The 16,848-nt window shown below is 43.2% G+C and overlaps 1 protein-coding gene across 1 annotated transcript in view; it reads left to right on the plus strand.

The window, feature by feature from the left end:
* The window catches only part of CTNND2 (catenin delta 2), a 747,444-nt gene that overhangs the window by 180,920 nt on the left and 549,676 nt on the right, over nt 1-16,848 (plus strand). The window contains exons 2-3 of the mRNA XM_074985959.1: nt 9,306-9,340; nt 9,795-9,911. Coding sequence (XP_074842060.1) covers nt 9,306-9,340; nt 9,795-9,911 — 152 coding nt within the window. The remainder of the gene's footprint in view (nt 1-9,305; nt 9,341-9,794; nt 9,912-16,848) is intronic.

Below are 16,848 nucleotides of genomic sequence, written 5' to 3' on the forward strand. Positions count from 1 at the left end.
TTACCTCCGTGCTATGGAATTGATAAGTTTCTTGACTAGAGAGGATTTAAGCACATTGAATATCACAAACAGCATCAGGCACATTCTTGGGTCATGCACCCTCAGTGGAAATTGAAGAGCTGCAATTGGCTCATAAGTGCATACATTCATTAGGGGTGGTGTTATCTCTTAAGCTTTGAGAGCTGTGTGGAATTTGAAAGAGTGGTATTGCAAACCTTGCTTTCCAAACTCTTTGCGAGTCATCTAGAGGGGAGTTGACAGCAACCACTCAAAATAAAAAAGAACCCTTACTTACCAGCTCTCTAACACTTTTCAAAGTGTTGCATGTGTCTACTCCACATCCCACCCTCCTTTCTCTCTGCACTGGAGTTTGTAGTTACTGAATTCTGGTGTGGCGAAAGTAGTGAAAGGGATCAAGGCATCAGCTGCGATCACTAGCATACAGAGTGTTCAAGAGTCACTCTACTGGGCACTACTGTGGAGAAAATTCTCTGGGTTTGTTGCACTAAGTGTGCACACACCCAGAATGTAATGAACTTGAGCGACATCACTCAAAGACGAGCAGTAAGAGAACAGATAAATAACCATAGCTTTCTAAAAGCAAGGTTGTTTTAAAGATGTGAAGATGATCATCCAAAAATTGAGGCTCCCCAAACAACTAAAACAACAAAAAGTCCTGTAGCACCTTCGAAGCGGGTCTTTGCCCATGAAAGTTTACGCTCCAAAATATCTGTTAGTCTATAAGGTGCCCCAGGACGATTTGTTGTTTTTGAAGGTACAAACTAACTCAACTACCCCTCTGATCCAAATCACTAGTTAGTTTTGAATGTTTATGCTCCTGTTTATCAGATGCTTGCCTGAACCAGTGTCACAATCTTCTACATGTTGAACCTCACTAATCTGGAACTCCCTTAGCTGGCAAGAGCCGTAATCCATCATGATTTAGTCAGTCATATGAGCACTTATCATGGGTGTGGCATGTCATTGCATTGTCATTCACTCAAATTTGAGCTGCCTGTTCCTCCCCCACTTATGGTGGAAAAGTAACTGGGACAAACCTGACTTAGCCTTCAACCCCATGCACTAGCTCACAAAGCCCAGAAAGGGAAACTGGTCTGAAGCCCATAGGACAGGAGCCACTGTAGCAGAACGCGTGAATTTAAGGACTGCCATACTGGGTCAGACCAAAGATCCAACTAGCCCAGTATCCTGTCTTCCAGTAGTGGCTAATGCCAGATGCCCCAGTGGGACTGAACAGAACAGGTAATCATTGAGTGATCCCTCTCCTGTCATGAATTTCCAGCCTCTGATAAACAGATATTAGGTACCCACTATTCCTACCCACCCTTGTTAATAAGTCTTGATACACCTAACCTCCATGAATGTATTCAGTTTTTTGAACCCTAGTAAAGTCCTGGTCTTCACGGTACCATCTGGTAAGGACTTCAGAAGGTTGACTGTGTGCTGTGTGAAGAAAAACTTACTTTTCTTTGTTTTAAAGCTGCTTCCTATTAATTGCATTTGGCGACTTCTAGTTCTTGTGATATAGGAACAAGTAAATAAGTTTTTCTTACTCACTTTCTCAACACCTATCAAGGTTTTATACACTTCTATCATATCGCCGCCCCCGTAGTCTCCTCTTTTGTAAACTGTAAAGTTCCAGTCTTTTAATCTCTATTCATATTGGGTGCCATGAATTTAAATAGAGGGAATAAGGTATTTGTGGTCTCATTCTCCATCCCTTTTTAATGATTCCTAACAAGCTGTTTGCTTTTTTGACTGCTGCAGCGCACTGAGTGGATGTTTTCAGAGAACTGTTCACAATGACTCGAAAGTATCTCTCTTGGATGGTTATGGCTAAATTACTCCCTGTAATTTTGTATGTATAGTTGGGATTATGTTTTCCAATGTGCATAAGTTTGCATGTATCAACATTAAAATTCATTTGCCATTTTGTTGTCCAAAAACCTAGTTTTGTGAGATCCTTTTGCAGCTCTTCACAGTCTGCTCTGTTCTTAACTATCTTACGCAGTTTTGTATCACCAGCAAATTTTGTTACCTCACTGTTTATCCTTTTTACCAGATCAGTTATAAGTAGGTTGAATAGGATTAGTCCCAGGATGGACCCTGGGGGGACACCACTAGTTACCTCTCCCCATTCTGAAAACTAACCATTTGTTTCCTGTGTTTTAACCAATTGTCAGTCAATGAAAAGACCTTCCCTCTTATCCCATGACAACTTACCTAGGAGCCTTTGGTGAGGGACCTTGTCAAAGTCTTTGTGGAAATCTATGTACACTATATCCACTGGATTTCCCATGTCCACATGCTTGTAGACCCTCCCTCAAAGAATTCTAGTTGATTAATAAGGCTCAATTTCCCTGTATAGAAACCACGTTGACTTTCTTCCATCAAATTGTTTATCTATGTGTCTGATAATTCTATTCTTTATTATGGTTTCAAATAATTTGTCCAGTACTGATGTTAGACTAACTGGTCTGTAGCTGCCAGGATCACCTCTAGCACCCTTTTTAAATATTGGAGTCACATAAGCTATCTTCCTGTCATTGAGTACAAAAGAGGATTTAAAAGATAAATTACAAACCACAGTAAATAGTTCTGCAGTTTCATATTTGAGTTCTTTCAGAACACTTGGGTGAATGCCATCTGGTCCTGGTGGCTGGTCACTGTTAAATTTATAATTTTTTCCAAGACCTCTTCAAATGACACCTCAATCTGGAGCAGTTCCTCAAATATGTCCCCTAAAAAGAATGGCTCAGGTTAAGGAACCTCCCTAATGTCCTCAGTCATGAAGACCAAAGCAAAGAAGTTACTTAGTTTCTCTGCAGTGACCTTATTGTCTTTGATGAACATAATTTGTTGTGGAAAAGTCAATATGGTTTTTGTAAAGGGAAATCATGCCTTACTGATCTACTAGCATTCTTTAGGGGGTCAACATCAAAGGCTCTTAAGTAAAATAAGTTGTCATGGGATAAGAGGGAAGTTCCTCTCATGGACTGAAAACTGCTTAAAATACAGGAAATAAAGGGCAGCAATAAGTGGCAGATTTTCAGAATGGAGAAGGGTAACTAGTGGTGTCTCCCAAGTATCCGTCCTGCAACCAGTCTTATTCAGTGATCTGGAAAAAGGAGTAAAGAGTGAGGTGGCAAAATTTGCTGCTGATACTAAACTGCTGAAGATAGTTAAGAACAAAGCAGGCTGTGAATAGCTTCAGAAAGAGCTCACAAAACTAAGTGATTGGGCAATAAAATGGCAAATCAAATTTAATGTTGATAAATATAAAGGAATGCACATTGGAAAAAATAATCCCAACTATATGTACAAAATGATGGAGAATAACTTAGCTATAACCACTGAAGAGAGATCGAGGAGTCATTATGGATAGTTCTCTGAAAACATGCACTCAATATGCTGCAGCAGTCAAAAAAAAAAAGCACACAAAATTTTAGGAATCATTAAAAGGGGATAGAGAATAAGACACGATATCCTATTGCCTCTATATAAACCCATGGTATGCCCACATCTCGAATATTGCATTTTCAATATTCAATGTGGTTGCTTCATCTCAAAAAAGATATATAGTGGCATTGGAAAAGGTTCAGAAAAAGGCAACAAAAATGTTTAGGGGTTTGGATCAGGTCCCATATGAAGAAACGTAAACACCACTAGGACTTTTCAGCTTATACAGAAGGAGACTAAGGGGGGTGGGATATGATAGAGATATATAAAATCACGAATGGTGTGGAAAAAGTAAATACGGAAAAGTTATTTACTTGTTCCCATAACAAAGGAATTAGAGGTCACCAAATAAAACTAAGAGGTAGCAAGTTTAAAACTAACAACAGGAAGTTTTTCTTCACACCGTGCATAGTAGACCTGTGGAGCTTCTTACCAGAGGAAGTTGTAAGACCAAGACTTTTAAGAAAGTTCAGAAAAGAACTAGACAAGTTAATTCAGGTTAGGTCCATCAATGGATATTAGTCAAGAGAGGTAGGAATGGTGACCTTAGCCTCTGTTTGTCACAGGTTGAAAATGGATGTTGGGAGAAAGATCACTTTGGTGAATGCCTGTTCTGTTCGCTCCCTCTGGGGCATCAGGCTTTGGCCTCTGTTGTAAGACAGGTCCATCTAGACGATTATCCTTTCATCTGACCCAGTGTGGTGGTTCTTATGTTTTATTTTGAAATAGCTATTTTGAAATAGACACTATTCCTCATAGAAAGAGGTTTCTCTATTTTGAAATTATTTCAAAATTATTTCAAAATATTAGTTGTGTTGTTCAGACAGGCTACGTCTACACGTGAAGCCTACATCGAAGTAGCCTATTTCGATGTGGTGACATCGAAATAGGCTATTTCGATGAATAACGTCTACACGTCCTCCAGGGCTGGCAACGTCGATGTTCAACATCGACGTTGCGCAGCACCACATCGAAATAGGCGCAGCGAGGGAACGTCTACACGCCACAGTAGCACACATCGAAATAAGGGTGCCAGGCACAGCTGCAGACAGGGTCACAGGGCGGACTCAACAGCCAGCCGCTCCCTTAAAGGGCCCCTCCCAGACACACTTGCACTAAACAGCACAAGATCCACAGAGCCGACAACGAGTTGCAGACCCTGTGCATGCAGCATGAATCCCCCGCTGCAGCAGCAGCAGCCAGAAGCCCTGGGCTAAGGGCTGCTGCACACGGTGACCATAGAGCCCCGCACGGGCTGGAGAGACAGCGTCTCTCAACCCCCCAGCTGATGGCTGCCATGGAGGACCCGGCAATTTCGACGTTGCGGGACGCGGATCGTCTACACTGTCCCTACTTCGATGTTGAACGTCGAAGTAGGGCGCTATTCCTATCTCCTCATGAGGTTAGCGACTTCGACATCTCGCCGCCTAACGTCGAAGTTAACTTCGAAATAGCGCCCGACGCGTGTAGACGTGATGGGCGCTATTTCGAAGTTGGTGCCGCTACTTCGAAGTAGCGTGCACGTGTAGATGCAGCTACAGTATGATAATTATTTTTGAAATAACATCCATTATTTGCTGTGTAGAAAAAATGGTACTGTGTGTTTTTTTCCAAGATGAGAATAGATTAATATCCTTTATACTGGTGCATCAGTTTTTAACAAATTCATTAGGTCATTGCGAGAGACATTAGTCATTAGATCTACTACCTGACATGTTAAAGTTCTGGTGTTTATAAACAAAAACCTGCACATAACGGGAAAATGCATCATCTTCATAGTTTCTCACAAGTATTCTACTTTTTTGACTTCCTGTTTTTGATTATTTTAAGGATGGCATAAGAAAATGGTTCTGTATTCCACAAATCAAAGACAGGTAAAAGAAATGTGTTTGCTTTCAAAGTTTTATTTAAAAATAATAGGTGGACCAAGCCAATAATTTTCCTTTTTTTTTCTTTTGTTCCTTATACTTAAAAGTTTCTGGTGAATTTTGTGCTCATGAAAGCTGCCAGATTGGAAGTTGCAGAAACCACAGTCCACTATTCATCTGCATATTTCATTGTATGCATGCTTCCTCTGCCCACTGATTTGGAGAGGGGGTAATGTGAACTTCACACCAGTTAATTCCTTGACCTGGGATTGCCAGCTTAATAATAGTGGTGATGATGGTCATTATGCAAACATCAGACAAGTGGAAAATGGACCAACACCACCAGCTCATTTCAAATTGGGCTGCTGCTATTAATTATTTTGATGACTCCGTTTTTGATAACTAGATCTAAACCATCTCAAGGTTTCAGAAGTGGCAAGCATTCAGAGTTCCCATTGGCTTCTCTTGGAGTTGTGGGTGTTTGGCTCCTCCAAAAATCAGGCCCAAGTTGGTTCAAGTTGGGCTATCAGAAACCGAGTAATCCAAAATGGTGGCTCTTTCAAAAATATTAACTCTGGCCATGACTAAATGAGCCGGATTACATCTTATGCCCTAATAATGAAAGACATTATGGCACTGGTTCAACATTTGCCCGTCCCTTATCAGTGAAACAATTAAGCATGTGCTTAACTGTAACATGGTTGACTTCAATGAGACTTAAGCAGAAGCACAATGTAAAGCATTTGCTTAAATGCTTTGCAGAAGTTGGGTCTGCCTTACATTTTCAGTCCCTCAAGGCAGGAATACCCTCCATAATAGATCAGTATTAAGAACTTTTCTGTAAGATAAGTTAGTTTAAGGTATCTTGGGGTGTAAATCTACAGCCCTACAGTATGATTTACACTTTATGAGCCCTGTTGCCTTTCAGTGAAAAAAGTCCCTAGTGCAGAACTTTTAGTGCATCACATCACGGTCTATATGGACAGTTGGTGCATGGCAGATTGGTGTGCTATAGATTTATACTCTTGCTTGTCATGCACTAAATCATCAGAAACATGTTCCATACGTCCAATACATTTTTTCTGAGGCTCCCCCACATGCTCTTAAAATCCACAGCACACCTGTGCCCCAACAACTGTGTTCCTGCATGTAAAAAAGGCGGAGCCGAGGTTAGGGGATATGTAGCAGGGCAGTTGCTCAGGGCCACACACCACAGGGTCTTCACAAAGTTTAGTTGCTCAGTCTTCAGCTTGAGCCACAGGTGGCAAGGTTCAGGGTCCCAGGTTTCAGCCCTGGATATGGGTGCTTCATCCTTCTGCTCTGTACCCCAGCTGGTAGCCCTGCTTGGGGGATCCCCTGAAACCTGTGGCAACCCCCCATCCAGACCACTGGTTGAGAACTGCTGCACAAAGTCATAGGTTTTAGATGTCTACACATAGTTAGAAAAGAAAAGAGAAATCTCTAATTTTGAATTTATTATCTGTAAATGGCAAATGTCAGAGATTAATAAACATATTTTAAAATTATTTAAATACATGAGAGTTTTCAGCCTTATGCATTTTTTTTGCTGTCCAATAAAGCTCATATCTAACATACATACTTTTCCCATGTAATGCCTTCAAATGGAAGGACCTCAATTTAATTCTTACGTGCTTGCTAGCTGGGCACAGATGTAAAGATTTGTATCCAAGGCATTTATAAATTCACCTAACACTATTTTTTTGCACAGGAACAAAGATTAAAGACCTAAATCTGTTCTCTCATTATAAAGTATATATCCGCCTACAGGTTGCACCTCCCTTACTCGGCGTGCTTGGGACCTCACAGGTCCTGCATAAGAGAATGTGTTTCAGGAGGGGTAGTTCAGGACTTCTGCAACAAGGCAGCCCTGTACCCTGGGGCTGCTGCAGCTCCAGCTCCAGCTCCAGCTTCCCTCCCCTGGGACTCTGGCCCCAGCCCAGGATCCCAGGGACAGCCACAGGGTTCCTGCCAGCTCCTGCCCTGCACTGCCCTGCCATTGGGCAGGTGGGGGCTAGCCCCATGCTACCTTGGGACAGGCAGGGGTTCTGGCTTCCAGCCCCCACTGCTGTGGGACAGGCGGGACTCTGGCTTCCAGCTCTGCAGTGCTGTGGTTGGGTGGGTGGGGGATCTGGGCTCCCAGTCCAACAGCAGCCTGCCAGCCCCTGCTGCTATGGGGCTGGCAGGAGTCAGGCTCTCAGCCCCTTGCTGCCACAGGGCAGGCAGAGGCTGCAGCTTCCAGCTCTGGCAGGCTCCCAGAACCACTGCTGCCATGGGGCTGCTACTTCTGCTCCATCCAGCTACTCTCTCAAATGGCAACATTCATGGTCATTCCGAATTTTAGAGGTACAACCTGTACTCACATGAACAGAGAAAGATCTATGTTGGTAGCAGTTAAAACTTTTTTTTTCTTTCCTTTTTCTTTTTTCTTTCCTTCAACAGGTAGGTACAACTGATATTATCCTGTTCCCCATTATAAGTTTAGGAAATAGATGTTCAAGTTAGCAATAACCTACCCATGTGTATAAAGGTACAAGAAAACTTCCACTTATGACAATTGTAGTTGAATCATTTTGTAACTAGTAACAATTTATCAGGCTTTGTGGGGAGGTCTCGATCACTGACAATTTTTAAATCAATACTCTGGATGCTTTTCTAAAAGATAGACTTCAGGATTTTGGGGGATGTTTTATGGCTTGTGTTATAGAGCAGGTCAAACAGGTTGATGACTGTCAACCATGCAGCTTTGTAATCTATGAGTTTCTATAATGATGAATACAGCTGAGTGATTGTAAACCTTTTGACCGTGCTTGATGTGTGAAGGAGAAATAGAAAGAGCGTGCCTAGTACTGAAGTGTTCTTATCGTACATATTATTACTCAGTTTATCTTAAATATGTTTTCTTCCATAGCAAAAAATATACCTGTGCAACACTGTCCTTATGAATTTCCATCATCTCTACATAATCTGAAAGATTATCAAAATTTGTACCTTGATCACTTTTAAGCAGCAGTGCTAAACAGAGCTAATTCTGTGATCCAGATCAGTACAAAAAAACTCGCACCAGGTACACCAGCTAGTCCCTAGCCCAGCTTCTGCTTGTGTGCCCTGAGCCAAGTGGCCACACATTGCCCAGAGCCCAGTGAAGTCTGTTGCCAGCCCTGACTTCGACTGATTTCAGCTGGAGTTATGCAGGCAAAAGAATGATTAAAAACAGGTCCTGCAATTTCTAGCTGAATAAAATGTGATATTTCTGCTCTTGTTCCAACTTCATGCTTCCTAAATTTTCTTCAACGATCTTAAAATTAAAAGATACCTCATTGGTAGTGTCTCGTGGTACAGACATTTATCTATGCACTTAGCTTTTACTAACATATACAGTTCTATTAGTGTCTTTAAAATCCATGTCTGAGTCAAGTTAAGTATATGCATAAGTGCAGAATCTGGACCATAACCCAAAAATGGTGCTTAAAAAATCTTTCCATTTATTCCTTTCTAAAATCAACTTTGTCTCTTCCTATTTAATAAATGGGGAGAGGGCATAAAGGACAAGCAGTTATAAATCAAGTTTTTAAATGTTACAAGGCAGAGAGCATTGTCCTTTGTTTGCTTTTGTTTTAAATCAATTATTTAAAATGATAGGACACAATTTAAAATTAAAACTGGTATATGGCAATAACTCATCAGAATTGTCTGTAGTATTTTCCAAATTATTTACATTTGAAATATTTATGGGTAGTTAACACATTTCACGTTTGAGGCTTGAAGGTTATTGTTTGTCGTTCTTTGATCAGCTTCATCATACAGAGTAAGTTTAAAGCTGAGTGGTAGAGCTGTGCTGCTGAGTGGTAGTGCTGTACTGCTTCTAAAGTTTAGCGGGGGTTGCATAATTTAAGATTTGGGGTTTTTTTTTCTAATGTATACTTTATTTTTTTACAGTTCAACAGAAGAACAGTTTCATTGGCAAACACAAGGTAAAGTATATCTTGGCTGGATTCTGTATTTACACTTATTTCCCCAGCAATGCCTCTGTTATGCAAAAGAATTAGAAGACTCATTGATTTTATGTGTTAGCCTTCATTAAAATTATTTATTAATTATCCCTCTAGAGAAGTGGCCATAATTGGTGCTGACAGAAATGGTGGTAGAACAGGAGAGTTTAATATACAAAGTTTCTAATTATGGTAATTAAACCTGAATTTTGTCAATATACTTATCAATAGCAAACACCATACTTTTAAAGAGTAGTGTTTGAAATTATGGGTGATGGTGCATTTTTCTGGGTCTGCCCATTCCAGCCTCCTTTCAGAATTGGATCTTAAATGTTACCATTCACTTACTGTGAATCTTTAGTTGGTTCCATTTCATTGTTTTTATTAGTTGGATTTTCTGTATATTCTTTAATTATTTTTGTAACTTTTATTACAGATGGTCAAAAGGATATAGAGGATGAGCTCACAACTGGTCTCGAGTTGGTGGACTCCTGTATTAGATCGCTTCAGGAGTCAGGAATACTTGACCCACAGGACTATTCAGCTAGTGAGAGTAAGTTTCCAAGAACTTGTTTTCATTTGTCTGGAGCTGCAGAATCCAAAACTGTGATTCAGAGTCCTTTAGTTTTTAAGATGAAATTATGTTCTGTGATAATGATTTTCTCATCTTTCAACATTAGCAGCAGGCAATATAGATTGAATTATCTGTAAATAGTCTTATTATCCCACTTCCTTATGCAGATTACAATCTGTAAAGAGCTCCCAAGCACTTTGAAAGCTATGGACAAAAATAGATTACTAAATAACTGTTACTTTTAAGGAATATATCACCTTATTTGGTAAGACCGGGACAACCAAGAAGATCATATTTCAAGATTGCGGTGTCAGTTCTAGCCAACTTTTCACCAACAGGATTGCAGTATGCAAAGATACTAAAATAAATTATATTCTGATTGGGTGAATCGTCATAATTCCTGATTTAACGAGTTCACCACATAGCTATGAACTACTCATTAAGACTAAAATTTGCGAAAGATTGCATGACCACAAACACCTCAAGAGATGGCCCTCAAGATGAGTAATGAGCAGTAGAGCCCTGCAAATTTATGGATATTTGCTTTATCAGTGGATATGGATGCAGATATCCATGGCTCATTTGACATAATAAGCTGTTTTCAAATTAATTACAGTTCAGGCCTGCCTTCCACCATTTTGGAAACTTTCAGGGAAGTCTCACTTTGACTTCAAAAGGAATGTGGTAGCCATCTTGCTGAGGCCCTACTTGGGAAGAGAGCTGCCTTGTTTGAGGAGTGAGAAGTGGGGCACAGGGATGACTGTGCAAGGATACTGGGACTGGCAAAGTGAAGAGGAAGTCTGAGACTGGCAGTATGAGATTAGATCTTGCTGGGCAATGAAACTATAGCCAGAGTGGAGAGAACCCCTCACTGAGCATTTGTGAGCAGAGCATTGGAAGTCAGTGTGCAGTACAGGAAATGCAAAAGTTGGGGCCAGGAGCTCAGTAAGGTGGCAGCCACCAGAGGAACCAGATGGCCTGCTCCTGAGTTGGGAGTTTGCTGCAGGCCCCTGTAGGGTGGAGGACTGGCCAAAGCTACCAGAGCCATACCCTGACCAGGCCACAGAGGAGTTGCCAGAGCTGCTGCAGGCTTTCTACCCTGAGGACATGGAAAGTCCTCTATAGACCCAGGTATATCCTGAGGTGGGCTTAGGAAGTGACCCAGGGTGGCCAACCCCATTCTGGCTACAGCATGGTCAGAGATTCAGTCAGTGTGTTGCACTCATGATCCCCGCTAACCAGTGGCAGACTCTTTTGCTGCTGATTGGGTACTGGGCTGGCATGCAGTGTAGCAGGTCAGGTTGCATTCCCCTTGAGGTCCCAAACTCTGGGGTGTCAATCTCCCTGCTCTCTGGGCCAAGAAGCCTGCATTTGTTGGCAATCCACCAGAGCCAGGATGCTCAACCTCCACCTTGTTGATCAGCCCTGAGCTACAAACTATTGCTGGACCACTCTGGCTAAGGATCTGGGATATTTAACTGTGTTTGCTGCTTAACCCTGAAAACAGGTCAGATCCATCAACTACTGCCACCCCACTAATTTACCACACTAGAGCTACGTCTACACGTGAACCCTACATCGAAGTAGCTTATTTCGATGTAGCGACATCGAAATAGGCTATTTCGATGAATAACGACTACACGTCCTCCAGGGCTGGCAATGTCGACGTTCAACTTCGACGTTGGGCAGCACCACATCGAAATAGGCGCTGCGAGGGAACGTCTGCACACCAAAGTAGCACACATCGAAATAAGGGTGCCAGGAACAGCTGCAGACAGGGTCACAGGGCGGACTCAACAGCAAGCCGCTCCCTTAAAGGGCCCCTCCCAGACACACTTGCACTAAACAACACAAGATCCACAGAGCCGACAACTGGTTGCAGACCCTGTGCATGCAGCATGGATCCCCAGCTGCAGCAGCAGCAGCCAGAAGCCCTGGGCTAAGGGCTGCTGCCCATGGTGACCATAGAGCCCCGCAGGGGCTGGAGAGAGAGCGTCTCTCAACCCCTCAGCTGATGGCCGCCATGGCGGACCCCACTATTTCGATGTTGCGGGACGCGGATCGGCTACACGTGCCCTACTTCGACATTCAACTTCGAAGTAGGGCGCTATTCCCATGCCTTCATGGGGTTAGTGACTTCAACGTCTCGCCGCCTAATGTCGATTTCAACTTCGAAATAGCACCCAACACGTGTAACCGTGACGGGCACTATTTCGAAGTTGGCGCTGCTACTTCGAAGTAGCGTGCACGTGTAGACGCGGCCGAGGTGGCAGTAGGGATGTAGTGAGGCAGTAGGGAAGAACCACCACTGCTGAGCCCCTATACTTACGCTGGGATCACAAGTATGTGTTTCACATTCCAGTTCAGTTCTCCTAATCTAACTTGGACTGGTTAGATTAGGAGAACTGAACTGGAAAGAGGCACATGGAAGTTAGGAAGGCAGGGTTAGATTATTTCCCTTGTTCATATGCATTATTGTATAGTATCTGATAATATAACATGCTATTTTTCCAGCAGCTCCCCACACCTCCTTGAGTGCACAATCTAGAATTGCTCTGGGTCTGAATTAGGGTTGGCGAGTGAAGGAGAGTGTAATTTGTAGGACTCCGGGTACAGTTACTGCAAAAAAAATTGGAAGGTATGCAGTGAATGAGGCAAGGAACAGAGAAAAGAGAAGTGAAGATCTCACATTTAAGGCAACTGAATGCTGCCTGGAAAACTGGATTCTATCCCTGTCTCTGTCACAGAGATGTTATGCTATGCTGAGCTAATCACTTAAACCAGACTCTTCACATTTGGTCAATAATTGTGTGCCCCTCTTTTCTGGATATCTGACTTGAGAGTGTAGAGTCTGATCTGGAGCTGCTGTGCACTGAGGTATGACTGAAGTCAATGACAACTGTGCATATTAAGTGCTATACGATGGAAACTGATATGAAAAATCTGATCCTGGGTGCCTCAAATTGGGCATTAAAAATGAATGGATAATTTTGATCTTAATCTCTATTTACAGTTCCGCATCTGCAAAGTGAAGGTAATAACAATCTCTTCTCTCACAGGGTTGTTATGAAAATAAATTAATTAATGTTTGTGAAGCACTCAGATATTGTAGTGATGAGTGCCATAGAAAAGCCCGTGAAGAAATTAATAACTATATTCAGAGCTGAGTTGGAACCACATGCAGTAAATAAGGTCAGGTATTGAACAGTGAGGATAAAACAAATATTAAATGTTAAACCTTCCATACTGAATCAGGCAGGGTCTTGTAGAAAAAATAGTATGTGATTATGGAATTAAAGACTTTATCGTAATGTGTATATGCATGGAGGCCAAATTATGGGTACAGAGCATCCTTAATTCTGGCATTTCATTTCTTAACTTTTTAGTATTTAATTTTCCAACCTTAACAGTGAAAACTGTGTAAGCTAGAAACACTGAGGACCCTGATTGATGATGTGTCTGAACTAGCTTGGCAGTCCTTGGTTTTTGTCAGCCTAGGTTTTTGAATGTGCTATATTAGAGCCTGCCCAGTGATGTATCTACTACTGACTTCACTATATACTGCTCGGAACTCAGGGTATCCAGTCGAACAAGTCAGTTTGTCAGTGGCTGTTCCTCAGGGAGGGATTAGTATGTCAACATTTTGAACAACCTTTATAATACAGCTTTACACATTCCCCGCTTCCCTCCGAAGCTGTTCCAAGAAGCCACTATATAGCAGACAGCCATTGTAATGCACTCTCTAAATCCCAAAGATCACTTCACAGGGGGTACCTGTGTACTACCAGGTGTGAGCCAGAGAAAAAATGCCTAAGGGGATATGGATATCAGCCACAAGAAAAGGGAATCATATGGAGAAATAGCTGTACTGGTCATTGGCTGTAGTGTTTTGGTATTTACCTGCTGTTGATGGTGCATTTGGATAAGTCTTTGCCTAGAGCAATGGAGTGCAATGCTCATTTATTTTTTTTAAAAGTCCCAGACTGTTCTAAGGAGGTGACCCGCTGGCTATAATGTGAGGTATAAAGACTGTCAGGTTCACAGTAGTGGTGTTACTCTTGGGAGTTCCTCTACTGTGGTGTTCCTGGAATAAAGGTGTGGAGATTTGAGGGCATCCCCTGTGCCAGCACCCATCTCCTCATGCCCACCCACCTCAGTAAACCAATATTTATCCTAGTACCGCAGACATTTCTCTCTTTCAGTGCTACCCCTTGGATCAGTTTGTCATTGTGTAGTAAAGTCGCTGAAAATGTAATAATGGACAATCATCTCCTTCATAGTCCAGCTTCACATTTTGTTGGTGGACATAGTTTCAGGTCTCACACTGACATCCTCTGCACTAACTTGGTCTGTGTTCCACTCTCCTCTAACAGTTACGGATGGATCTTGGTATTTGTGGATTGTCTAACTGAAGAAAAATCATTCTCACATAAGTCTGCACAGTTGATGTAGACACCTACATACTGGTTTGCAAATTGTTAATGCAACATGGGACAGCTCAGTGCCGGGTTTCTGAGTGAAGAACCTAGTAGAACCATATTGATCTACCTGGCTACTAAAATGACCCCCATCTCAATATGTCTGAATGCCTCCTAATATTTATGGATCTAATTCCGCAACATCCCTTCGTGTTAGGCACATAGTGACACACTTACGTTTACAGCTAGAGAGCCAAGACACAGTGAGATTACTGGAGTTGCCTGGAGTTATTCAGGCAGGCTGTGAAGTAGTTGAAACCTGCTTCTATATCTCCTGAACTCAAGCCCAGTTCTTTAGCTGCAGTTTCACCCTTCTGATCTTTCACATTGCTACTAACCCTATTGCACCATCTTCCATCAACACAAATCAGATATCTACAGGAGTTCTCTCTAGACTAAGGGGTACCAGATCCTCCTTTGGGACTAGGGAAAAGCATAAGTACATAAGAATTGTCGTACTCAGTCAGACCAAAGGTCCATCTAGCTCAATATCCTTTCTTCTAACAGTAGTCAATGCCAGGTCCCCAGAGGGAATTCCTTGGCGTTCACTTGATAAAGAGTAGGATGCCTTCATGTCACCATCCTCCTTGTGAATCTGTTGCTAGCTGATCAGCCCAATTCTGCAGCCACAGATGTTACCACAGAAGAGGAAGTTGTTAGCTGTTGGAAGGGTGCAGGGCAGTTTTTGACATTATTTTCTTCTCCACCTCTCCTCGTCTCCACTGCACTGGGACCTCTCAAATTGCGCCACTCCCTCATGGATAACCATTCTCCACTGGGGATGGTCTTGGGCAAGGTTCTCCCAAGTGCTGACACTGATGCTGCACTTTTTCATGTGTTTCTTCAGCATGTTCTATATCACTTTTGCTGTTCCCCAGTGCTCCTCTTTCCTTTCTCCAATTTGGAAAACACAATCTGTTTTGGGAGGCAATGATCAGACATCCGAACCATGTGACCAGTCCAATGAAGTTGTTGATGAATAATAATGGCTTCAAGGATGGTCATGTTAAACTCTTCCAAGATGCAAGTGTTCATGTGCCTAGCCTCCCAAGAGATATTTAGGATTCTCCTGAGTCAGCATAGATTATATTGTTCAAGTGCCTTCAGGTGATGCTTGTATGTTGTCCAGGTTTCACATGCATATAACAACATTGGAATAACCATTGCATGGTACACAAAGAGCTTTGTCTTGGGATAGATGTCCCAGTTCTTGAAGACACTTTCTCTCAGACAGGTGAAAGCAGAGCTTGCACGGCTCAGGTGATGCTGGATTTCTGCATCAATGTCAATTTAGGTGGAAAGATGACTTCCAAAGTATGGGAAGTGCTCCACATTTTCCAGCAGTTCTCCATTTACTTCAGTAGAAGGTGCATGAGATTGTCTCTTCGATGAAGGTTGGTGGAGCACCTTGTCTTTTGGATGTTCAACATGAGACTGAGATTCTCGTATGCTTCAGCCAAGGCACTTATGTTGGTCTGAAGGGCTGTGGGAGAAAGAGCAACACATATTGTTATCTGCATACTGGAGCTCTATGATCAAGGTTGTGGAGGTCTTACTTTTAGGCTTCAGTCTCCTGAGATTGAAAAGCTTCCCGTTTATTCTATAGACAATCTTCACACCATCTGGAAGCTTGCCATCTGTGAGGTGCAGGGTCAAAGTGACCAAGATGCAGAACAATGAGGGTGCAATGACTCAGCCTTGCTTGACTCCCATTTTGACCTCAAAGGGGTTCCTTTGGGATCTGTTGTTGCTCAAAATTGTGACAGTCATGTTGTTGTGAAGCAGCCTTAAAATGTTAATGATTTGTTTGGGGTAGCCAATCTTTGAGAGGATGATCTACAGGGCACTACAATTTGCTGAGTTGAATATTTTGGTCAGGTCAGTGAAACTCATTGTAGTGAGTCGGTATGGCCTCCTGCAGACCCGGAGGCAGAGGAGGCTATGCAGAGGCCCTGGTGGGCGGGGCCGGAGCCAGGAGACCAGAGGCCCGCCCCTCAGAGGGCGGGGCCAAGGGCTAGAAGAGCCAAAGGCGGGGCTCAGGACCCATTCAAGCCTGGGCCTCCGGGCAGGGAGGACGTGCCTGCACGAGCTCCCCAGCGCCAAGGGCAGAGGGCCTGCCGCCGCCTGGTTAGGCCGGAGGAGCAAGCCCCCAGCGGCTCCGAATGGCCCCAGATCCAGATGCCCCAGGGGGACTACCCAGACTTCCCAGACCTGCCCGGACCTTCACACCGGCGGAGACCCCCTGCCTTGGGAGGAGCCCCCGAAGCGGTTCGCCCCAGAACCCCGGCGGATCCCTACAGCCCTCAGGCCCCGGATCGCCTCAGGTCCCCAGTGCTACCGCCGCCCGACTATCCCAATGACGTGGATATGAGCGACTGGCTGGAGCCCCCGAAGGTGGAAGACCTGGAGGAGACCGACCTAGAAGGAACCCCTGACCA

The sequence above is a fragment of the Carettochelys insculpta genome, chromosome 2 (genome assembly GCF_033958435.1).
Source record: "Carettochelys insculpta isolate YL-2023 chromosome 2, ASM3395843v1, whole genome shotgun sequence".
Lineage (NCBI taxonomy): Eukaryota > Metazoa > Chordata > Testudines > Carettochelyidae > Carettochelys > Carettochelys insculpta.